This window comes from Alligator mississippiensis, chromosome 4 (assembly GCF_030867095.1).
Source record: "Alligator mississippiensis isolate rAllMis1 chromosome 4, rAllMis1, whole genome shotgun sequence".
Taxonomy (NCBI): Eukaryota; Metazoa; Chordata; order Crocodylia; family Alligatoridae; genus Alligator; species Alligator mississippiensis.
In genome coordinates this window covers 120,052,956-120,077,365 of record NC_081827.1, presented here as the reverse complement: position 1 = coordinate 120,077,365, position 24,410 = coordinate 120,052,956, and the positions used below count along the sequence as shown (strand labels likewise).

At 43.1% G+C, this 24,410-nt stretch overlaps 1 protein-coding gene and 1 long non-coding RNA gene across 4 annotated transcripts in view; one reads left to right on the top strand and one right to left on the bottom strand.

Annotated features, from left to right (window-relative positions):
- Positions 1 to 21,820, top strand: part of LOC109283637 (uncharacterized) — a 78,597-nt gene extending 56,777 nt beyond the window's left edge. Inside the window, exon 5 of the long non-coding RNA XR_002090885.2 lies at positions 18,833 to 21,820. This is a non-coding gene — a long non-coding RNA (uncharacterized LOC109283637). The remainder of the gene's footprint in view (positions 1 to 18,832) is intronic.
- PTPRO (protein tyrosine phosphatase receptor type O) overlaps positions 1 to 24,410 on the bottom strand; it is a 264,040-nt gene that overhangs the window by 97,558 nt on the left and 142,072 nt on the right. For all 3 annotated transcript variants that reach the window (XM_019489537.2, XM_019489539.2, XM_019489538.2), the window contains exon 2: positions 9,224 to 9,497. In XM_019489537.2, coding sequence (XP_019345082.1) covers positions 9,224 to 9,497 — 274 coding nt within the window. The remainder of the gene's footprint in view (positions 1 to 9,223; positions 9,498 to 24,410) is intronic.

Sequence of the window (24,410 nt, the reverse complement as noted above, 5' to 3'; positions counted from 1 at the left end):
GGTGGAAGTCCTCCCCACAAAGTTTATGAACACTCCAAGTAATCCCCTTAACTCTGTTAAAAGATTACAGTAAAATCTGAAAGTCATGCTAAACTGAGGCTTATTCACAACAGGTAAAATACAAAACACGGATGCTGACTTCACAGTGCAAACATAGCTAGGCCATCTGAGAAGATCCTTTCCAGTATATTCATAATAATGTCAAGCTGGCTCCTAGGTGTCTGGTTACTCCTTAAAACTGAATGTTTTTCCTGGTTGTTAATCAATTTCTTGAGATGTTCCAAACCAGATAACCCCTTGTCACTGAAAAAGGTAATTCATTTAAATTTAAACTGTTTATATAACAGGATTTTCCCTGTCAATTATGGCTTGGGACCCTCTTGATTTACACAATTAAAAGAATGCTTTGAAGAGGCTGGACTAAGGGTATAAGAAAGCTGTAAAGCAGCAAACAGTGTGCTTCAAGAAAGAAATCTCTGACACCATCCGTTGTTGTTCTCAAGACGCTGGGAGAAACAGATTGTCTCCCTTCAATGATCATGCTGGGAACTTGCTTGTCAACAAATCTCCTGAGTGCCTTGGAATGGTGAGATCCCAGATCTCACTCTCTCTCTTTGTCTTTCTCCCTCTTTCTCTCTCTCTTTTTCTTTTTCTCTCTAGGCATAGCTTTCTGAACCTAAATTGTATTAGTTAAGCTTGAGCTAGTTTTCCCCAAATACTCAATTAAACCAGTGTAATATTGTAATTGTTTTGTTTGTTTTTCCTTGCATGGCTATTACTACTAGTACCATTATAAATTTCATATACTTAGCAATAAATAACTTTTTTAGTCAAACTGGTGGAAACTGGGTGTATTTTTCCTTCTCTACTTCCCTTCCCCACTTGCTCTGCAGCAACACTTCTTTTACCTAAGCCAAAGATCTCTGTGAAGCCCAGAAATACTGTGAGGTCTGCTCATCAAGAGGCTACCACTACTAGGACAGTTAGGGCAAAAGATTGGGACGTGCTGAGTTTGAGACACAAGGGGATCAGCTTGTATAGGCTGATTGACCCAATTTGGCTCAGATGTGCCTTAATAAACTGAATGCTGGCCCATGCGGGTGTCAGCTGGACACCCAACTGGATTCAGAGGGATTCTGTTTAACTGTGTGCTTGTGTCTGACTCCATTTTATTGTTGCCCTGATGAACTGATTCCTGGCATATGAGGGTGTTAGCCTGTCCATGCTGATCAATCCGGCTGAGTCAGGCATGTCATGTTAATCTGTACATATGTATTTGACTGATTTGGTGGTTGGAGGAACCCAACCTCATTGACACTGAGTCCTGCAAGATAGCTCCATTGGGGGGTGAGGACTTGCAGAAGGGAGAGATGCAGCTCCATATAGAAACACAAGTAACACAAGCAGCACATTGATAAAATTATAAAGACCCTAGAAATGTACTTCTAATAAATGAGCACACCCCAAAGTGATGGGCAAATCTCATAAAACTGAAGATTACCTCTGCACTTCAGTCCAATTTCACAAATCAATTCCTTTTTAACATTCATAAATCTGCATACCCTATATGTCAAGCCATGTATTGATCACCATAGATATGGGATTGCATACAATAGTTGTTAGGGCAGGCTACCATGTAGCCTAGGCCTTCATGCTCAAGAATAGATTAATATTGACCAAATTTTTTTACAGTGTCTTCCATAAGGAAGAATCTAAAAGCATTGTACAATAACCCTCACACGGTAGATGTTTACATCTGGTGTAAAATCACTCACATAAGTAATTCCATTATCCCATTGCAGGGCTACTCTCATAAACAAGGTATGAACATGTAAGTTTTTATACGATCAAATTATTTCTATCAAGTTATTGCTTGTATATCCCAGACAATATCAAGGCTCTGTTGTGCTAAGTGCTTTAATCCATCAATACAATGCAGCAGCTATTTATAGGCAGAACATATAAAACAGCATCAGCACTACAGTTTATGGCAAGCAGTGAAGAATACTTTACGCAGTCGCAAGTATAAGCAAAAATTAAAGAGAGATACCAACCAGAATTTTCCAGTGTAACTAATGATTTTGGGTATCCAGCTTATGAGGCCATAAAAGTAAAGAGACTAAAATAAGCTAAAGGCCATTGTTGGCATTAAAGCTAATGGATATAATCATTCATAAATAAGTTTAAGTTGGGAGCCAGAAGGAGGTCTCCAAGAATCAGAAGACTGAGGTTCTAGTTACCTTCCAACATGAGCAGTAGGGCAAACAACCTAACTGGTTTTAAGATGGCAGAAGGCAGGGCAAGGTGGCACCCTGAGAGACTAACTTATTCATAAGCTTTCATAGAACGTAAAGTAGGGTGTTGCCTACAAATGCTTGTGACGTCAAACTAACATGGCTATCTACTTCTCTTTAGCTCTAAAAGGGAGTTTCATCAGTTTGTGAAAGGGTTTACATGATATGGTTCCCTGCAATAGCAAGGGACTGGACATGATGACCATAATGATCCCTTCCAGTCCAGTTTTCCAGGGTCTTCTGAGATTAAATAAACCCGCTCTTTCAAAATCTGCTATTGTATCCTTTAAGAATTATAGGAGCAAAGAACTTAACTTTTCCATTTTATCTTACAAACAGCACCAGAGCATCTATTAAAAATGGTAGCATGGGCGTACACAGGGTAAGTACTCCCCTTCTCTGAACTGAAGGGGATTGTCAGCAGGCAGAGGGGCTGTGGGAGGGAACTGTCAACCACACAGTTTACCCTCGGTTTCCTATAGAGTCAGGCCAGGACCCAACTGCTTAACTATATACAGGTTTATTAATTAATAAAATAAAGTTATATACACACACATATATATATACATAGCTACAGATAAGTAATCACTTTTTCAATGTATTGTATAGGACTATGTGACTTATACCTCCTATAGAGCTTCAACCCACACAGGTAAGTAACAGACCTGGAACAGGTAAGTATAGGCAAACAAAGATAAATACAGCACGTCAACAGGGATAAACACAATTCACTATTTACAGTCCATGAAAGAACATTGTCATGTATGCAGTGGAAATCAAAGATAAAAATACACTTGTACTTATATAACAGTGAAACCTCAAATGACAAAATATATGGTGCAAATGACAAAATATGAGGTGCCTGCTCACCCTTCCAGGTGTTGAGGGTGTTTCCATGATAGGATCAATTTTCCCTCTGAGGAGTAATGGTCCGTGAGCGCACCGCTTTGGTCTGTGAGCATGCTGCTTCGGTCCTGTCTCTTCCTTTTGGTGCAGCATGGGACACTTACCAAAGGTAAGCTCCTCACTCCTCACCCAGGGCAGGCAGCAGGGGCCGGGGGCTGGCGTGGGGTCCGCCGGCTCCAGGGAACTGCTCTGCTCCCCTGCATTGCCTTGGGGAGTGAGGAGGCACATGCATCAGGGCTGGGGAGTGGAGCACTTTCCCAGAGCCAGCAGAGCCCATGGAGCAGTTCCCCGGAGCCGGCAGAGCCTCACTTGGGGCAGGCAGCAGCTCCTTCCCAAAGTGAGGCAAGGCAGGGATGGAGGCTGGGGCCTGGCATAGGCTCCACTGGCTCCAGGGAAGTGCTCCACTCCCCAGCCCCGATGCCACATGCCTCCTCGTTCCCCAAAGTGATGCAGGGGAGTGGAGCAGTTCCCTGGAGCCAGCGGAGCCCATGAGCTGCCTTTGGTAAGTGTCCCACGCTACAGCCCAACTCCTCTCCCGGTGAGTGCACAGCCTTAAAAAGTTTGTGTGCCGCAAGAGTTTTACTTGTGCCCAGCCACGCATGCACGCACCTTGTAGGGAACCTTGGCTAGGGTCTCCCCATTCAATAGGGGGAAGCCTGACTGCAGTTCTGCCAGGGGAAAATGGGATGAGGCTCCAGGTCCCCCCAACCCCTCATGGGCTGGGACAGAACCCCCTACCTCACAGGGACATCTGCCGGCTCCCTCCCGAGGGCTCCCTCCCCTGTGGGACACCCTTGTTCCCAGCAGTCATGACTTCTTGGTGATGCAGGGTGCTCCAACTCTGTGGGATAGGCGCCTTTCCTAGCACAGTGGCTGGCTGCTGCCCGGGGCTCCCTCCCATCTTGAGGCCTACTCATGGCCCTGTGCACCACCCTGTGCACTGTTTGGCTCACTCCTTATGGCAGGAGTTGGAGACCTGGGCCACCTCATGCAAGACTGGGGCTCAGTCAGCTCCTGGACCTGCTGAGGGGTGCTGCCATGTCAGCAACCTGGCCATGTGCCAGGGACTAGGGACCCAAACTGCCTTGAAGCAGCTCCCAGAGTCCCGGTCCACTCTTGGACCCTCCGTGCAGTGAACTCTGCACCACACTCTTGGCCACCTGGCAGGGTTGCAGACCCAAGCTGCCTTGAGTTGCTCCCAGGGTGTGGGCTCCATGCACTGATCCATGCACTGCTCCCTGGCTACCTGCCAGGGGATGCAGACCCGGACTGCTGAGAACAGCCCCATGGTCTGAGCCCCATGCACCTCTCTGTGCACCGATGGGGCTGAGACATCAGTACCGGCGAGGGGGCGGGCTCTTCTGGGTGCTGCTTCACCTGCTAGGCAGCTCTTCCACAGATCTTCTTAGCCCTTTCTTCCTTCATCGTCCCTCAATGCGTCTCCTGTGTGCTGGGCACATGGCTCCCTTTATTTGCTTTGGAGGCTCCACCCCCAAAGTCTTGCCAGACCTGCAAAATGCAGGCTTCAGTCAGGTCCAGGAACGTCCTTGCCTCCCCTTCCAGGCAGGGCAGGGTTGGCTCTGCTCAGCCCTTACCTGATTGATGGACAGGTTCCACCAATCAAAATGAAGGTTTTCCAAGCCCAGGACATGCTGGGCTGAATTGGTAAGTCTGCCACACAAGGATTCATTAGAGATGTGGAGGGATGAATACCACCTACTGAATCATTAGCAACATTTCCTGCAGCATCTGTCACTACTGTATTCAGGCGTTAACTAGTTCCAGTGCAGAGTACTTTCTAAGCACTGATGAGATGACAGTCTCAGATGGCATGCTCCTGGCCATTGGGGCAGATAAATGAAGAAAAAAAAAAAGATTTCGAACGCTCTTTCAAGCCAACATTTTTCAGTTTTAAGTGAAGAGTCAGTGGCTTTGGAAACAATGGGACATTTTACAATCCTAATCTTCTAGTTACAGGGCAAAGTAAAAAGCAAACAGAGCTGCTCATGGTTCCCCCATGTATACCGATTTCACTAGATAATTTCCCATTGGAACACCATTTCTCCCAGGGAAAGGCAAATTGCAGCATGCTCCTTCCGCACTCTTTTAAATATACACATCTTTTTATATCAGTGGGATCAACCTCATGACAAAGAGTAAAATCAGTTATATATCTGAGCCTGGGAAGGCTGCCTAGAATAAAGGCTGATTAGGATAGAGGGAAAAGGATTTTTTGTGCTATCCTTTTATTGGACCAATTGTATATTTAGGAGAGCTTTTGGATAAGCTTTTGGGCCTCAGGTGCCATTCCTCAGTTAGACTTATTTTTAAATTCCAGCCTCTCAGTGAGAAAGATTGAATATTTTTACTCATAGTTTTAGAGTTACTTTCTTTGCTGCTTCATAAACCACCCTAAAGCCAACTTAGATTCTAATATTATGTCTTCTTTTTTTTTCAAAGATACTAAAACGTGGAATAAATCCAGGAACCATCTAAATTTTCAATGAAAAACAGCCACTTTCAAAACAAAAGACAGCCATCTTTAATCAGCATACACCTACATCCATATTAGTATTAACCTTATTCAGTTCAAACTCCATAGGGACATTAAGTATGCAGAGCAAAGTTACACATTTTTTAATTTGGCCAATTTGGGGTTGAAAGCACTTACTTTCACGAAAACTGTCCTGGCAATTGGTCAGGATCTCAGTTTTACCTATTCTTCAGCTCCCAGGTCAATATTGGATACTGATTCAGTACTGAATCAACAGAGAATGTTACCTTCTTATTGCCTATGTCACCGTCAATCTTGTGGCCCCTACATCTAATGATTGATTGTGCTCACTTCTGATCCTTGCACTAAATAATATAAGAATTTCCACACTGGGTCAGGTCTACCTAGCTCAGTATCTCATCTCTGACAATGGCAAATAGAGGATGGCAGTAAGACGACTATGTTTAGTTGACCAAATCTTAGCCTACAAGTTAAAATAAAGATATCAGTGAGTGCTTTTACAGTTTGAAAATATTGTCTTGGTTCTCTAATACAGATATGCTCTTAAGATATTTTTAAATGCCCCTGAATTTTAAGGTTTGTGGCATTTTGACAGCAGTGAGAAAACCCACTCAAATGATAGACATGTAAACCAATGTTCTCACAGTAAGTGAAAATGGCAAATTATTTTCTTATTTATTCCACTTTAATATTGAAACTATTTTATCTTGGGGGACAAACTCTGCTGTCAAAGAAGAGGTTCACGTTCAAAATGGTAAGTAGGGACCTACTCAATTTGCAATTTCATGGATTTCACAGAAACTGTGAAATCAGGCATTGTTCATGAGATCTGCAAAATGGAAAAAAAACCCTTACTAAAAATAAAATGCTGGCACAGAGTCCTCATGGTCTCTGTGGCCCAGCCTTGCAGATGGCCAGAAGATAAGGGGAAGGAGGGAAAACTGCCCCTGCCCCTTGCCACTGATTGCCTGAGAGGGCTGCCTATTGTGTGGTCCCACCCTTCTCTGCCAATCACTGGTGAGGAGCAGGGTCACATGACAGACAGCTCCCTCTCCCAACCAGCCAATTAGAGGCATGGGGGGGGGGCGCGATGATAAACCTGTGAAAATAACAGCCAGTCCTGCAACTGGCCTACAAACTTGGCTGCCTGTCTCTTTGATTTTGGTAGGTCCCTACTGGTAAGTCCCTACATAACAGAAAAAATAGTCCATCGTCTTTGTTACTCCTCAACAATTGTGCCTACCCTAGACAGAAGTCTTTGAGGTGTAAAACAAAGGATTCAGAAATACTTCAGTGTGGAGAAATTTCACTGATAAGCATTCATTCAGTCATTGAGAGACATTAGTTTTTTCTTCCCTGTCCACATGCTAAGAGAAGCACATCACAGAAGGATATGGAAGAGTAAGTCAACTCTCAGGGATACTAGGTGCATCTGCATAAGATGCTTTACTGAGCAGTAGAGCTAATTACTGCATAGTAAGCTTCAACATATGCACATGCTGACCCTTACTGCATAGTAATTTCCTCTACTCGGTAGTTAATTTGCTACCTGCAAATGCAAGTAGCAAATTAACTGCTGAGTAATTACTGTGCAATTGAGGATGTGTAGACAGTCAACCAGGAGCAAATTGGTTCCCAGTCAGCTGGGCAGTAGGGGGCAGGAGATTGCGCCCTGCCCCTGGGAGCTGCCTGCTGCCCAGGTGGGCTCTGCCACTGGAGCCCAGGTGGGGACAATATCTTCCAGCCCCAGCTCTGCGATCACGGGAGTGGGGACTGGGGAGATTCTTCCCAGGCCCAGCTCCATGTCCAGCACTGACCCCACCTCTGAACACTAGCAAGCCCTAAGAAATATTGCCATGTTTAAGGACAGCCTTGGGACCTATTCTTTTGATATAATTAATTTCACAAGGCCAGGCATCATTGGCTACATAGCTTGGTTTATGTTATAACAGCTTAACATGAGGTGGAAGGGAGGGAGGGAGAGAGGAGACAGTACAGTAGTGGTGTAACTCTTTTAAAGGCAATGGAGTCACATATGGGATGAAAGTGGCTTTGGGTCTTGGCAACCATGCATAACTTTGCATGTGTAATATGTAGACAGTCTTGACAGGATTCCATTTTTATCAATAAACACTGATAAACACCAAGGTCTCCTCACACTCACAGAGTGACAAAAAAGATTTCCAATGTTAAGAAGTAAAATTTATAGAAAGGGGACATAAGAAAAATGATGGCTGATGGAATGTGTGATGACAGGGTGAGCAGTCCTACAGAACTGTGCTTACTGTAGTTTGGACTGCAACTCCCAGAAACCCCAGGGGACTGGGAACAAAGGAAGAGGAAGCAACAAAATGGTCAAGGGAGCTATGGGCAAGCAGAACTAGGACTGATGGCAACTGTGCTGCTCAGCTGGTGGCAGTCCTACAGTAGATACATTTTTCAGAGTGGGGGTTAAACTGCACAATCCTGAAAATGTAAATCAATAAACTCTAAATAAATGCTTAAAAATAAACATTGAAATTATGCATCAAAATTATTAAAAAATAAAAATCAGATTCTGCCAAGCCTAGACATAGATGAAACAAATGAGAGAGATACAAATTTTCATATGGTCAGAAGAGCTAATGATATTTAACAGACTGAGAGAACATATGGCACGGGAGAAAAATATGAATCTCTCTTAATTACTTTATGATTTGCCACAGCATCCAAGCTTACTTAATATTCAGAATAATCATCATGACACATAGTGAGTTGGAACAGGTCAAATGGACCATAACAGAAAAGACCAATAATCCACTGAATGCAATATCCCAACAGCAGCCAACATTGATTGTTTCAGACCTTAGAGTTGTCAATCTGATTTTTCTTTTCAGAAATACTAAATTCAAGTACCAATAAAAAGCCCAGCCAGCAATATAGTCTTCCCCACATCTGATCTCCTTTCATTGAGACAACCTTCTCCTCAACAAGGAGAAAAAAGGGCTTTTAGAGAAGAGTGGGATTATATAGGGATAACAGAGGCTCTTATACCTGACAGCCACAATAGCACCTTGTTGCTCTCATGGATAGCTCTCATGGATTATCACTAAGTACTTGATATATCTGTGCTACTGACCATGGTTTGGGAACTTTTGGATCATATTACAAATTTAAGAGATGATAAATATCTACTAACAATTTTAGAAAGCTTTTCAGGGGCTGGATTCTATTAGGAAATTACTTGCTTTTTTGCCCATCCTGTATGTCATTGTCTTATCCCACTTGCTTAGGGGATGAATACTTAAGATAAGCCTTGTAGTATCCCTCTGCAGCCTATTTATAGGTAGATCTGCCCAGATTATGTTTGTAGCTGGCATGTTCCTCTCATTCCAGCACTTTCATTCTTAATCTTCCTCACAACACCTTCAAAACCCTTTTTACAATTTGGCTTCTGCACTTTTAATAACACACACAATACACACAGAGAGAAAATAATCAAGGAAAAAAATAACAAAATGCTACTTACTGGTTAACACAGTGATTGATCTAGATGGCTTGGAAACCATATTTGAGTTCACCACCATTAGAGTTACTATGTAATATAGGCCATGGTAGCTGGCATTAAAAACTACAGGAGCAGGTAAAGTGCTATTGAAGTCTTCAAACTGGAAAAAGTAGTTCTTGGATTCACCGGTAATCTTCACAACATACACAGAGGATGGGCTCACCACATCAGATGCTTCCAATGAGACTATGATACAATTGTCTTCTCGGACAGTGACTTGGAAAGGTGCTGCATTCTACAAAACAAGAAGGAAAAAAAAGGTGAGGAAAGAAAATTCATAGTATTATCAGAAAATTCACTTTCATCTTTCTCTAGACATTTTTTTCCATGAACATTGCTACAGGATCTATGTGCCAACCCTCAGTGGGGTGATGATGGTAAATTTTATTCAACAAATGAGTTAACTTGCAAAATTAGGGCCTAATCAAAAGCTGATCTAAATTAAGGGGCTTAAAACAATTAGGCGTATCTTTTCACCAACAAAGGATTGTATTGTTCTCTATAGTGTATTTTCCAGTACTATGAATAGTCCATCTCTAAGTAATGCAGGAAACTACACCTCTGCCACTTGCACAAGAAGAGAGAAATAGCCCTGCCTGCTACTATTTCCATGAGAAGACTCCTAAAATTTCCCTGTTGTAACAGTTTGTGGTTGTTTCGGGTTTTTTGGATGATGAGAGGAACTGCCAGGCAATTCTACATGTAAAAGGATTTCAGAAAAATCCCACAAAGCATACCACTAAGCCACTCGAAAAAGACAGTAGATTCACTGCAACTCCTTTGTTACAAAGAAACAGAATAGTAAGACTGAACTCCAGACCTGTTTAGGACTGGTTTTGTCAATATACAGAACTGACTATCCATTTCCAAAAAGATTCCTCTCCCAGCATACAAGCTCCATGTTCCCATCTCCAAAAAGCTTCCATAAGTGTTTGGGACATGAGGGAATAGGAACTCTTACTGGTCTCTGCTTTTAATTTCCTAGATTATGTCATTCCATTTTGGATATTTCTTTCATTAGCCGTTGAGAGAAAATGGAGCAATTTAACCTTATATCATAAGCATATTAAGTCCCTGCCAGCTGAAAAACCTTTTCCTTTTATTAACTGCAAACCAACTGTCAGCAAAAGCACTTGTCTCTACAGGAATTCCAAAACATAACTGCTGTAATTAATGAGATGAAAAGACTTGTGCTTACATCAGTAGTTTCTTTTTTATTTATTAGGACACAATTATGCTTTGATATTTTTTCTGATGAAAAATCAGTCAATATTATGTGATATTTTCTATTCCTAGTTCCACTGCCTTTCCCTGAATTTTACATCCCCCCAGGATAAGAGCTCCAGTTGAATGATGGATAAGTTGTGCAATCACAGTTTGATCTTTGTTTATCCAGTTGGACATGCTAGTCATAGATTCATTCTAACAACTTAGCAACATCATGTCTACCCATGTCCTTGTCCAAATATGTCTTTAAATAGAGGTTGTCTTCTACATGGCAGCAAGAGTAGCATGTTTGAGGTTCATACTAGATAAGCATGGTTCCTTTTCTGTACACCCAAATATACCAAGTACACCAAGCACTGAAAAGCCATGAGTCAGGACCCCCCAAAATCATAAGATCATCTTAAAAACCAAGGGGAGAGCAGGAGGAGTTAAAATTAACTTTTTGGTGTTCAGGCTTCATAGTGCACTTAAGTTAAGATTTCAGGCTGTTCCCTGGATTCCAAGTGCTACTGACTGGCTTTATTTTTAAAGTGAAAACAGAGATTATCTCAGATTGTGATGATTCAAGGAGCTGGAACTCAAAGTTGAGCCAAACAACATAAGACTTCTGGTAAAAATCACAGGGACTGGCAAAATTGTGTATAATAGGAAACTCACTGAGAAATATATTAGTATATATTCAGTATATTAAAGTACCCTGGAGAATAGATGTCCTCCCAAACAGCAATCTGGTTTTGAGATTAAGTCTGGCTGCAGGATCAGATTAAGGCACAGGACTGGCTTGCTGTAAGCACAGTAGACTAGCGGGCTGTTAGGTTCAGGAAGACTGGTTTGTTTGTTTGGTTGGTTGGTTGGTTGTTTTTTGGGGGCTATAGAGTCATATTCAGTTTCTGGAGTGTGGCAATTACATCAGATTTTCAGCTTCCTAGTATAGGCAGGGGGACTCAGAGTACTTATACCATGAATCATGTGGATCCTTTGCATCCTTTTCATTCTTTTCACTTGGCTGTATTTGGAGGGTAGTGTCACACTTGACCTACTGCCCTGGGAGTGGAGAGGGAGAAGGATAAGAAAATGGGGTAACAAAATGAGACATCTTTGAAAAGGAATGAGAGAACCCATCTGTTTTCACTCCAAATGCAAGCAGAGACTGTGGAATAAGCACACAGCTGGGCAAAGGCTCTGTGTCAAGGTAAGTCCTAGTGCCATATGTTGCTTTTGCTGGGTCCTGTTTCAATAAAAACAAAGCTTCTGACTCAGCCCTGGTAAAAAAGATTGGGAGTCACATAATACAGCTCCATCCTCTCCCTGTAATGGACCTAACCACGGTACCAATTCCAAAAATCCTGGGATAAAAAAAAATCACATCCATATTTAGGATATGAACTTTGCAGATGGTCTCTGTATCACATGCTTTGAAATGATTTAAGGATTTTTAACCTTACACAAACGATTACTGTGAGATATTATTTCATTAAAAAGTTTCACGGTAAAGGCATTCCCTCAAAAAGCTTGAAACTGCAGACCCAGATCCTGCAAGACTTGCATGCTTAGCTTGGCATCACTTGAATAGACATGCTTACATTTTGAAGTCAATGGCCATGTCCAAATCAGCGAGCATGTGCCTCTTGTGGCATCTCAAAGCAGTTCGAGATGCCTCAGGAGACATGCTAGAACAAAAAAAAAAACGTTCCAGCATGGACTCCAAGTTTGATACCGGGAAATCCTGGTATCAAAACAAAACAAACTGGAAAAAAGCAGCATAGGGCACACTCCTGGAGCATGCAACTGCTCCAGGAGTGTGCCCAGAGTGTGCCCAAACTGGGTCCTCCAGAGAAATATTCTAGCACCTGGACAGAGTGTCTTTATGATTGCTGCATGCCACTGCCTCAGCATGCTGGAGCAAATAGAAGGGCAAGGCTGGCAGCGGTGGCCTGAACCCAGGTTCTGTCCTTGGTAAGCAGGGACATGGGGGTAGGGAGGGACTGTGTGGAAGGGGTGTGCCCCTTGCCCACCTCCCCCCAGCACACAGACCCCACAGCAGCTGCTGTCATGGCCTGCTGTTGGCAGAGACCCCCAATGGTGCTCAGTGCTGCCTGAGACCCAGGGGCTCCATGTGGCACACAGCTGCCACAGCCAGGCTTAGAGCCCCCCTGCCCCCTGGAGCAGCCTGTGCAGGGGGAGGTTAGCCTGGAAGGGAAGGGAAGCAGCCCAGGCCCCGAGCCCCCCAAGAACATCATGGGGATCACTGGGGCTTGGGCACAGCTGCAGGAAGCAGAACAGTAAGGGTTGGCACTGCTTAGAGCCACAAAGCAGTGGCACTACAGCTGCAGCTGGACTCATGTCCTGGTGCTCAGACAGAGCTGCTGCTGGGAGGGAGATAGTGTGGGGCAGGCAGGGGCTGTGGGTTGGAAATGAGGGGCAAGGGCAGGGGCAGGACACTGTCATCCCACTGCTGCTCAGCACCCTACAACCTAGTGAGCAAAGGGGGCAGGGGAAGCTCTGTTTTTTCTATGATAAACCCAAAAGCAAATGTCAAAGTGTATAGATATTTTGAATTAATTTTATTATGATGATAAAGGCACTGGTAGGCTTCCAAATTGCTTAAAAATGGTAAATAGATCAATAAAATACTGCCCAGCTGATCTCTCTATATATAGTGCATTTCATTTTAATCATGGAAGAACATAGACTTGGGGTATTTTAATGAGAGAATTTGGGGTTTTTTTAAATCAGAGAATTTGTAATTTTTAAACAGGGAACCCCAGGATCCCTGTTGGTGAGGGCAAGTGGCAGAACCCAGGCAGAGGAGCCTACCCAGAGCCAGCACCAGGGACCAGGCTGGAGGGCAGATGAGGTGGCTGACCTCCTGGCCATTTGTGGACCAGGAGGACATACTTAGACAGTTCAAAGCAGGCCACTGCAATGAGCATATCTTCCAGGCAATAGCTGCCCAGATGGCAAAGCAAGGGCACCAGAAGACATGACAGTAGTGCCACACAAAGGCCAACTGTGTAGCTATGGCACACTGGCAGGGCCAGCCAACAATTTTTGGGGCTCCCTGATGTGAAGAAGCTGGAGTTGGTGGAAGGGGTGGTGAGCAGCTGAAGAAGCCAGTGGGAGTGGTGGCAGTGGCAGCAACAGTGGGGGGGGGAAGGGTGGGAGTGGCTGGATGTGAAACCAGTGTTGGCGGGGGGGGAGGGGTGGCAAGTAGCTGGACGTGAATCCAGCAGCAGCGGGGACTGGCAAGCAGCCAAACATGAAGCCAGCAGTGGTGGGGGTGGGGGTGCCAAGCAATTCAGACGTGAAGCTGGCAGCAGCAGCAGTGGGGAGTGGGGGGTGGTAAGTGGCTGGACACAGGGGGTTCCTTGGGTGTGGGGCCTGTGGCCGCAGGTTTTGCAGGATAGAACAGGCTGGCCCTGCTGGCAGCTGGCCCAGAGGTGCAAGAGGCTCTGCTGCAGTGCCTATACCACAGCCCAGACAGCCATGCAGTCTGCTTCTGTCTGGCAGGCCCACAGCCATAGGGCAACAGGTCCAAGGGGGCAGATGCTGTCGCAAGTGGCAGCAGGTCACAACCAGGCAGCAGCCCCCACTGCTAGACTGCTGCAGTAGATAGAGGGTGCAGGGGCCACTCTAGGTTAGGCCTGCTTCAACAGTCCAGCTGGTACAAGGCACTAGTGTCCCCAGATACCAACTGGCTGGGCCTCGGAAGCTCCCAAGGGCAATTAGCAATGAGCTGCTCACCAGGGCAGCTTTTTATACTGCTGGGGCCAGCACAGGTACTGGCCCTAGCCTCTACCTCCCCCTGGCTGAAGATTTGGGAGGAGATGGGAAGACTCAGTTTGCCCTAAGTGGCACAATTTGCCTCACACCAAAGTGCATGTTCAGACACGTGGGCTGAGGCACAAATCTCTGACACAAATTTGTGCTGCTGCTATTTGAGCTGTGGCAAGAACATGTGCCTGCATGTGTGGATGCACCCAATAGGACTAATTACCAGAGCCACCGAACAATTTTTTGGGGCTCCCTGCAAGATATAGTTTTGGGGCCCCCTGATGTGAAGAAGCCAGCATCGGTGGCGAGGGTGGCAAGCGGCTGAAGAAGCTGGCAGCAGCAGTGGTGTGGGGGGTTGCAAGCAGCCGAATGTGAAGCCAGAGTCGACTGTCAGGGAGGCGGGTGGCAAGTGGCCAGACATGAAGTCAGCAGCAGAAGGGGGCAGGGAGAGGTGAGCAGCCAAACATGAAGTCGGTGGTGGCTGGGGGGGGGGAGGGGAGTGGTGGTGAGTGGTTTGGATGTGAAGCTGGCAGCAGCGGAGGCTGGGGGGTGGTGAGTGGCTGGATACATGGGGCCCCCTGGCTGTGGGGGCCCCTGTGGCTGCAGGTTTCGCATGATAGGACAGGCCAACCTTGCTAATTACTGTGTATGAAATTACATATAGGTGGTTGTCTTTGCCTAAACCCCGAGTCCTCCAATCTGACCAGGGTTCTGTGCTAGATTCAGTTGCAAGACTGGATAATAAATGTCAGAACTGCTCAAGGAGAAAAATATGAGAAATTACATTGTCCCTAACTTCTGAAGTTATTCTGATCTGCTTTCTCTAATCCTGGCTCCTGAAAGCATAAAGAAAGTGTCTGCAGTGTTGGTCTCTATGGTACACAAGGCATTTCATGTGACAATAATAAAGATTCATAGAAAAAGCAGTTTTCTACTAAAGCTGAATAAGGAAAAACAGCTTTGATTCAGTGAGGTAATTAACCACATATTTGACTTGAAGCACATGGGTATCTCATTGCAGTCAATGCAACTACTACCTTTACTTAGTCATTTCCTTAAACACTTTTATTAGAGTAAGATAAAGTGGTTCTGGTCCCCTCCTTGCATCTCTGCAGAACTTTTGTCCAGAACCTTATCTAGCACCTTGCCTAGACTCCTACTAAAGACATAGAAACCCCCATATAAATACACATACTGAGAATTAAAACCTAAATCATAGTTGCTCATATTTATTGATAAATAAATGATTGGTTGTGCTAATAAAAGACAGCTGCAAATTAAAGATATAATTGCAGAACTGTATGTAGACTCAGAATATAATTATATGCTTATAAGCTTAATTTATATTTCATTCTTTGATGCCTCCATGAGTGCTTATCAACCACATCAAATTCTGTGTGCTTTTCTCCTCATAGGGTTTTCTGGGCTTGAGAGTAAATTCCATGCAGTTTCCATGTTAACCCCCTACAGTAATTTCATAGAGTTATCATGAAATGATGGGAGCATTAGATAAATACTGGTATATGAAGACCTCACATCAATCAGTGCTACTCTTATCAATAGTAAGATTAAAATACTGGGATAAAAATAATTCTAAGTGTATAATCACCTAAGGATTTTTTTTCTGGTGGATTTCTAGGGCAGGTAACCTCCCTCCTATATGCTTGAAACCACAGCTGTCCAATGTAATTCATCCTGTGGGCCAGACAGATCTGGACCATGGTTCTCATGAGCAGTAGCTTTTCTGTGTGGTTACCAGAGCAGTCATTACATGGTATCCTGCAGCAAGTTATGACTTTTGGTTTGGACACACAAATTCTGATTTCAAAATGCAGACACAGATAAGTCATTAATAAATGGTTCAACAATTAATATGTAAAACTGGTCAAATAATGTTTTTCTTCACTCTGGATAAGGATTTTTATTTTCTAGTGCTTCTAAATTAATGGATTAGGAGCGATGTACTCCTCTGGTTATGCATGTAGAGAGTCAGTATTGTGTTTCTGGAAGGAAGGTGTGGAAGGAAAAACTAGTATTGTTTTTAAGAATCACAGTTAAGTGACAAACATGCCCCACTTAACTAGAATGTAAAGCCAGCGTGTCTTAGGACTGACAGCATCAGTATGGTAAATACACATTTCATTATTTCTGGTCAGCTACCTTCAGGATTTAATTTGCCGGTGTCTCAGCTTGAGCGGCTGTTTCATGCCTGCAGGGAAAATTGGCAGGGATAGTGCATTCTGAACCAAATGATTAGCTTGAACTTCCTTCCCAGTTTATTACAAGCTTGTGCCATACAAAAGCGCTTGGAAAAAGGAGGAAACTAAATCCCACAATGTGTTGTCTGTTTGCAGTCATTTTCAGCAGAAGAATGAGTCATGCTGATAGAATGTTGAACCAATAGTCAGCTCCCAAGAAAAAAAAGGAGGGGATTGAAGGGGCGGGAGCAAAAAAAAAATTTTTTTAAATGACATCTCACACAAACAACTGTTCAAAGGAATAATAAGAAAGTAAATGAGATGCAGCAGAGCTCATGCGTTATATTTTGGAAGCCAATGTCCCTGCTTTATTTATTTCCTTTTACAACAGTATAAGCATTAAATATGGGGAAAGAAATATCTGGGGAGCTCAAGGTTTCAAAACAGCCTTTCTTTAGGCATCCAACCTATGACACATTTTACATGCCTTTCAGATGCACCTTTTTCCATGTTAGAAAACACTCTCAAATCCATCTGAAGGCAGTGGAATATGACTGTTCAGCACCTCTGACCCATTTGCAAATGAGCAGGTGCTCCATGGTCTGCACTTCACTACACTCATACGTATTTGTGTCATTGGAGTAGCCTCACATTTGATCATGTTTGTTTATGATCTTCCAGTGTGTGTGCATAGGCAATTCAGGCATTGCCATGTTAACCAGTCTGTATCAGCCACTCTGGGAAGTTCATCCTGGGGTTTCAGGTCCATTTCAGGGCATCTGATTGCATGTAACTTTTTCTTCTGTAACCTCAGTCATGCCCTGTCCGCCATTGTGTCCAAGGGCACTACACTGGTCATAAACTCTTTTGTGCTTGAAGCAATTTGGTTACTTTTGTGTGACCACAGAGTGTAGGTCTGGGGTCTTCCATCTGCTGTGATCTTCCTTTTTAGCTTGCGACCTTTCTTTTGATATCAGGTGGTGCAATGCAGGCCCGTAAATACAGGGTATCCTTAGGTGTTGGCTTTAGACAGCCTGTTATTTCATGCAAGCTGCCATTTAGAACTGGGTCTAATTTCTTGGCATGAACTAATCATTCTCATACTGAACGTGCATACTGTGCAGTGGAGTAACACAAGGCAGTGGTTCATAATATGATTGTGTGGTCAAATTTCGAAGTATGTTGTTGTGAGCGCCGACTTTTCCTTTCATCTTCTCTACATGTGCTTTAAAGGTAAGTGTTTGGTAACACAGGGTTCAGGTGATTAGTCAGTGGGATTCCATCTCAGGTGATGTTTAATTTCTACTTGGCTTCCTTATGTTGTAGGTGAAAAGGTGTGACCTGCTACCTTGTCTGGGTAGGCATGGAGCTGGTTCTTATTGCAATAATTGGAGAGGTTGCTCAGTGCACATCAGCCTGTTCTTGACAGTGACAAAATACTTCTCTTGCAACGTGATGCACAGATCATCAGCATATATGAAGCTCCTTGTATTGCTCTGTATGGGTTAACCATTGGTATGTATGTGAAAGAGGACCAGTGTTAGCACACTGCTCTGTGGGAGGCTGTTTCATTGATATCTCTAACAGTTTTGTTTCTTGCATAGTTCTATGTAAAAATGTCTGTTCTCCAAAAGAGATCAGATGAGCTGAACTAGGTGGTAGTCATGCATCATATCAGCCTTTGGCAAGCAGGTTGATTGTGTCATATGCCATTGACAGGTCTCCAAACACAGCGCCTGTTATCATCCCTTTCTCAAACCCATCTTCTATATACTGGATGATGTTTAGTATTTGGCTAGTGCAGAACTTGCCTGCTCTAACTCTGGCTTGTTCTGGTATTAGATGTTGTTTGATATGAGGTGTGAGGCAATTGAGATTAAAGCTTATAAAGATAGCACAAAGAGTGACACTGACCTAAAGTTCTCTGGGCCAGAGACATCCTTCCCTGGATTTAATAAAGCTATCACACAGGTTCGGTGCCATAGTTTAGGTATTCTAAGGGTTGATGAGCAATTGTTAAATAAAAGTGTAATACCCATAACCTCCATAACTTGGAAACAAGGTTTTCACAAAAGCCTCTCCAATCTGCTTTCTTAAAATTTAAGTGTTTATGCATTTGTATCATATTTGGAGTTATGGCTGCTGTGACATTGATAGTGACTGGTCTGTGCTGTGTGTGGAGGATTATGTCTTTTTTGCACATAAACTCTATGCTCCTGTCAAGAAAGGTGAAGTCTGGATTATAGCTTCATCTCCACTGGGAGCTAGTCAAAGACCCAGCCTGCTTTGAGTTGGGAATCAGTGTTGAAGAAGAGGTCCTGGGAATGGAGGGAAGCCTAAGGGTGACCCCTTTCTCTTTGACTTACCACAGGTAGAACAGGGAACGCGGCCGAGGACTGGAGCATCATGCCGTAATTCTAGAAAATGTTTGGTCCAGCTTGGCAGCAGCAGAGCCTGGAGAGGTACTTCCGGCTCTGAAGAGGGGCAGCTGGGGACAGACGCCATATTTTGGGCAGAGGAAACACCAAAGAACTCTCCCACTTATGCCAGTCTGCAATGAACTGCAGGTGAAGACTGCAAGACAGCAGGCATGGGTGGTCAGAGTACCAGCCAACTCAGGTACTGGTGGGCAGGATATCAGGGTGACCTGTCCGACTAACAAGTAGCACTCAGGCTGAAGAGGAGCCAGATCAGAGGACACACAGGAGCCTAAGTCCATGATGAGCTGGGGGGCAGGAGGCTGCCCAGTGTGGATGCCACCAGTAATTGATTTTTGTAGAGAGACTGGTAGTCAAATTGATAGGGGGAATCAACCCCAAACATATTGATGGACTTTGCAGTCAATGCTGGTTTATGGACAGTCATATGAATTGATGAAAGTGTTCATTTTTTATACTACTGATTTATTCTTGACTTAATCTTCGATTTCAGTTCTCTGCAGGACTGTTAAAGAAGGGAATTGATTGGGAGGAGAGGGGAAATTGACCCTGAAGACAATACATGCCTGTCAAATTAATTCTGCTTTGTTCCAGGACTTTTGAAAAAAAATTTTTTTGAATTCATCTGGGCATCCTGTCAGTTGACTCATGATAGGGGAGGAACCTTTGTTGAACTACTAATCAAAAACTGAATTGTCGCCACTGAGGGGCTTCATTGAGGCCCAATAGTAGGGCCTGATGTAGATTCCTGGTGGCCCAGATAGGTCTGTCATACACAGTTTGAGGGGGTTGCACCCAAGATAAAAACGTTCAACATCATCAAGGAAGTTGTAAGAGTGGGGTGTAGGGGAGGAAGAGCCCCACAAAGAAATTTCTCTGACAGGTCCTGATGCATCGCCCAGAGGAACCAGCAGAAGAAGTAAGATCAAAGTCATGGCAGGTGAGAGAATAACATCAGAGTGCAGAGCTGGGGGACAGTGCCGCCCTTTCCATATCCTGACATCATTCACCAGGAAGACACCTAGGCCTTACAGCACCTACCCCCAATAATCAGGCTTAAATTATACCTCAGCCCATATCTTGAGTAAGTTGCCTTTCTCATCATTTTCACTGTAACCCCATGTGACACTGTGGCTATTAAAGTCACCTATAATCACACATGCTTATTTCTGGTCTAGGTTTCCTGGCCTCACAAAGGCAAAACACTCCCCTGGAAGGTAATAAAACAGATATTATTGAGAAGTTGTCCATATTGATGGTCAAGATTTCAACATCATATTGTTTTTTCATTGATATTGTGTTGATGATGAGCTCTGGTTTTATGAAGATAGCGCTGCTGTTTTTCTTATGCTGCCTTTCAATGGCTAATCTCATCCCAGGGATCAATGGCCTATTACTGTTTGGCCCTCTGTACTTCCTGGAGACAGAGCACGTGACAATTGTAATTGGTGCACATCCTGAAAAGAATGTCCTATTTGACTCCTAAGAGTCCCTCAATGTTTACAGAAATGACTTCCAGAGTCGGCCCTCAAAAAGATTCATTGTTGTACTATAGCAGGTCAACCAGTTGCAAGTTAGAAGTTTGTATTATATACATCTGAGATTGTTAATGACATAACTTAAGATGCAGTATAACAAAAAGTACATTTTAAAAATACAATGTTTACAAGAATATTATAATGTGACCTGAAATTTGCTGTTTTAATTCCATGTGAATAGGGGCAGAGATGTGGATAACAAAGATTTAAAACATGAACACTCATAATTTCTTTTGATTAATGACACATAACATAACAATGTGCAATTGAGTGGAAACATGGTTGATTGGACTATGATTGCCTGGCACTCTACTGCACTTTTCAAAGGCTTATGTTATGTATATACACAGGTACTTGGAGTTCAGCCACTTAGTGAAGTGTACCTCTGCCAAGCACCTCATATGAGATTGATCCAAGGACCCCACAAAAGATTTTCAAACTTGGCCACAGCATTTGGGTGTCCAACTGGAAAATACTGGTTCAATTATTTTAATAGTTAAGGCTAAAAATTATTGTTATGATCATCTTGCTTGGAATCATGCTTCATACAGGCCTTAGAATTTACCAAGCAATTCATGCAACACATCCATAACTTGCAGTTTCAGCTACTACATGTCTTTTAAAAACCACTCAATCTTGGTTTAAAAGGCCTTGAGCAACAGCGATTCTACCACATTCTCTCATACAGTATTCTAATGGCTAATTAGAATAAATTTTAAAACTTTATCTAAAATCACACAAATGAGTCCAATCAGTGACAGAGCTAGAATTAGAACTCAGATTTCCAGACTCTTGGCCTATGCTAGAGCTACTCAATGCTACTTTCTCATGCCATACTTATCCAAGTCAATAGCAGTTATTTGCATTTCAAAAGATGTTTAAAAACCTTGTCACATCATTACTACATCAGCTTCCTTATAAATGTCATTTAGGTGTCAACTTCCTATAATGGTGGGAGATAATACTCGAATGCCAACAGATTTCTGTGTCCAATAATTCTGTTATGTACTTATTGAAAAGTTTATGCTTTTACATTGTATAAAACTGTTATTCTTGGACAGGAGGATAGTGAAATAGCAAAAGCCAGAATATGACATATTTGTAAGCTGTTACTGTAATTTATTTTATGCATGTCACGATTTATCGTGTCTCCTGTAACGTTGCCTGTAGTTTCTCAGCAGTGTTCACAACTCTCCAATTATGGCAGAACTAAAGGGAATCTTAATCAACTTGCATGTTTTGGCTACATGTGGGAGAAAAGGGATCTTGATTTTTCCTCCCTCCCATTGTAACAGAGGGTTATGCTTAGGAAGAGTTGGAAAACCACTGCTTTAGGATCATACTTTACATTCTGAAATCCTAAAATAAATTTACATCATTATATCAGAAAGTTTCCCAGTGCATAACAACACCCATATGGGGGGCATTTTCACACACACACACGGCAGGTACATCTATACATTCATTCATGCACCATAGTTACTGCGCATTCAGTTTAGTACCTGTAATAACAGGCACTAACAACGTGCAGTAACTGGAGGTACTGTGCAGTAGTGCTGGTGCACTGTTTTTTTGTGACGCTAATGCACAGAGGACTAATTCTACTGTGCATAAGCACAGCTTTTGCCATGACACGCTAAAGCACAGTACAATTAGTCTACTGCGCATTTAGTATCTCGTGTAGATGTGCCAAGAGAGATGTAGTAGTTACCAGGACAGGAAAGACTCCAAATATGTTCTGAGAAACACCTCTTCTGTTTTCCAGACCAGGTCTTTGAGACAGCCAAAGTAAAGGGCATTGAAAGATCTTAATTCACTGATACTAAGACCATAGCTTTAAAGCCATGAATGCTTTTAGACTTTTTACCTGAACCTGTTTGTAGTAAATTTATGTAGAAAAAAAATAAACCATCACTTTTAACAAACTTTCCTACAGTCATGAATAATGCAACACATGTACATACACAACTTTCAAACCAGAATGTGCTTGCCATATTGCATCTGGAAGTCCATATGTTTTTGTGGCTCTTTAGTTAACACTGACTGCTCATGGTCCCCAAGCCAGTCATGACCAAGCATCATTGTCTTAACCACTCCTTTTGCAGGGAATTCTCATTTCGATGAGAGACAATAATTCCACTTTTGTTAGATGCACCATGTCAAGACCCACCTCGAGAGTTTTTAACAGAGAGATTATAAGAGTCTGTGGTGTCAGTTAGGTAGGGGAAATACCTTGTTCATGTGGACATTTTGTGGTGAAGGGGAAAACAGGGCCTGACTTTACACCTAGAATCATAGAAGCATAGGGCTGGAAGGGACCCCGAAGGATCATCAGGTCCAGCCCCCTGCATGAGCAGGAAAAACATCTGGGGTCAGATGATCCTAGCCAGGTGACTGTCCAGTCTTCTCTTGAAGTCCTCTAGGGTAAATGATTGCATCACCTCTGGGGGGAGCTTGTTTCATAGTCTGGACACTCTAGTTGTAAAGAAGTTTTTCCTAATGTTCAGCCTGAAACTATCTTCCAGGAGTTTGTGGCCATTTTTTCTAGTTTTCCCCCAGGGCACCCTGGTGAACAGTTGTTCACCAAGCCCCTGATGTATAGCTCTGATATAGCGGTGAGCAACAATCAGGTCCCCTCTCAGCCTTCTTTTCTTTAGGCTGAAGAGTACGAGATCCCTAATCCTCTCCTCATATGGCTTGCCATGAAAGTCCCTGATCATATGGGTGGCCCTTCTCTGGACCCTCTCGAGCATTAGCACATCCTTGTTGAAGTGCGGTGCCCAGAACTGGATGCAATACTCCAGCTGCAGCCACACCAATATTGAGTAAATTGGGAGAATCACTTCTTTGGATTTTGTGAAAATGCATCAGTTGATGTAGGCCAGAGTTTTATTGGCCCTAGCGGCTTCTGCGCTGCATTCCCGGCTCATATTCATGTTGGGGTCTATTGTTACCCCCAGGTCCCTTTCATTTGTAGTGCTGGTCAGGTTAGTGATGCCAAGTTCTGAAGAGTGCTAAGTGCAAGAAGAAAGGAATTGTTCAAGGGGTCTAAAAGTATTTAACCAGGAATAATAGGGCAGGAGTTAGACAACCAAAGACCTTGATAGTAGTTATTCCTTGTTATTCACAAGGGTTATTATAGAGACTGCCTAAAATAACCTGTGGGAAAACTGCACTTTCAAGTCTTTTCATACAAAAAGGAAGATATCAAGGAGTGAAAATTGAGCCAGAAGAGTGGGTCTCAATAATTCATGATTTGGGTTAACACGTCATTGCTTGTATTACACTCTATAAATAGTGTCCTCATCAACGACGTTATTTTTGGCCTGAAAAAGTGAGTAATAACAATCTGCTAATCATATTTTATAAATAAGGCTTTTCTGTTCTGGGTGACAGCTTTAAAGAAACAGTCGGATATATGCCCTATCCTGTCTCTTGCCCCTATCCATGTAGTGATCTTTGGTTTAAAAAATATATATTTGATTTACAGACTACTACACTTTGCTATGATTTTCTAAATCTGATACCCTAACTTTAGAAATACTAGCAGAAAATATTCTGTGAAGACTGTCATGTCCTTTAGTTATAGTATAGAACCAAAGAACTGAAGTAGATAAAAAATGGAATTTTTTACATTCAGTTAAGACTGATACAAAAATAGTAAAGATAATAAAAAAGTTAAAATAAGAAGAAACCCAGGTATGCAACACTTGTAAAAGCAGTAGGTAGTTAATTTTATCCTCCTCACCACCGTGTGAGAGAGACAGGAAAAACACAAACCTAGGAACCCAGCCCAACACAGTTTCCTAAACTCAAGAAAATTCAAACTTAAATCAGACTTTATCCCCCTCTCATCTAGATCCAACCAGTACACATGAACCCTGAATCTTCAGGGAAGTTCAGATCCCAACACAAATATAGGACTGCATCCAAGCTATATACTTCTCTAGAAATAAAAGGATAGCAAAAAAAC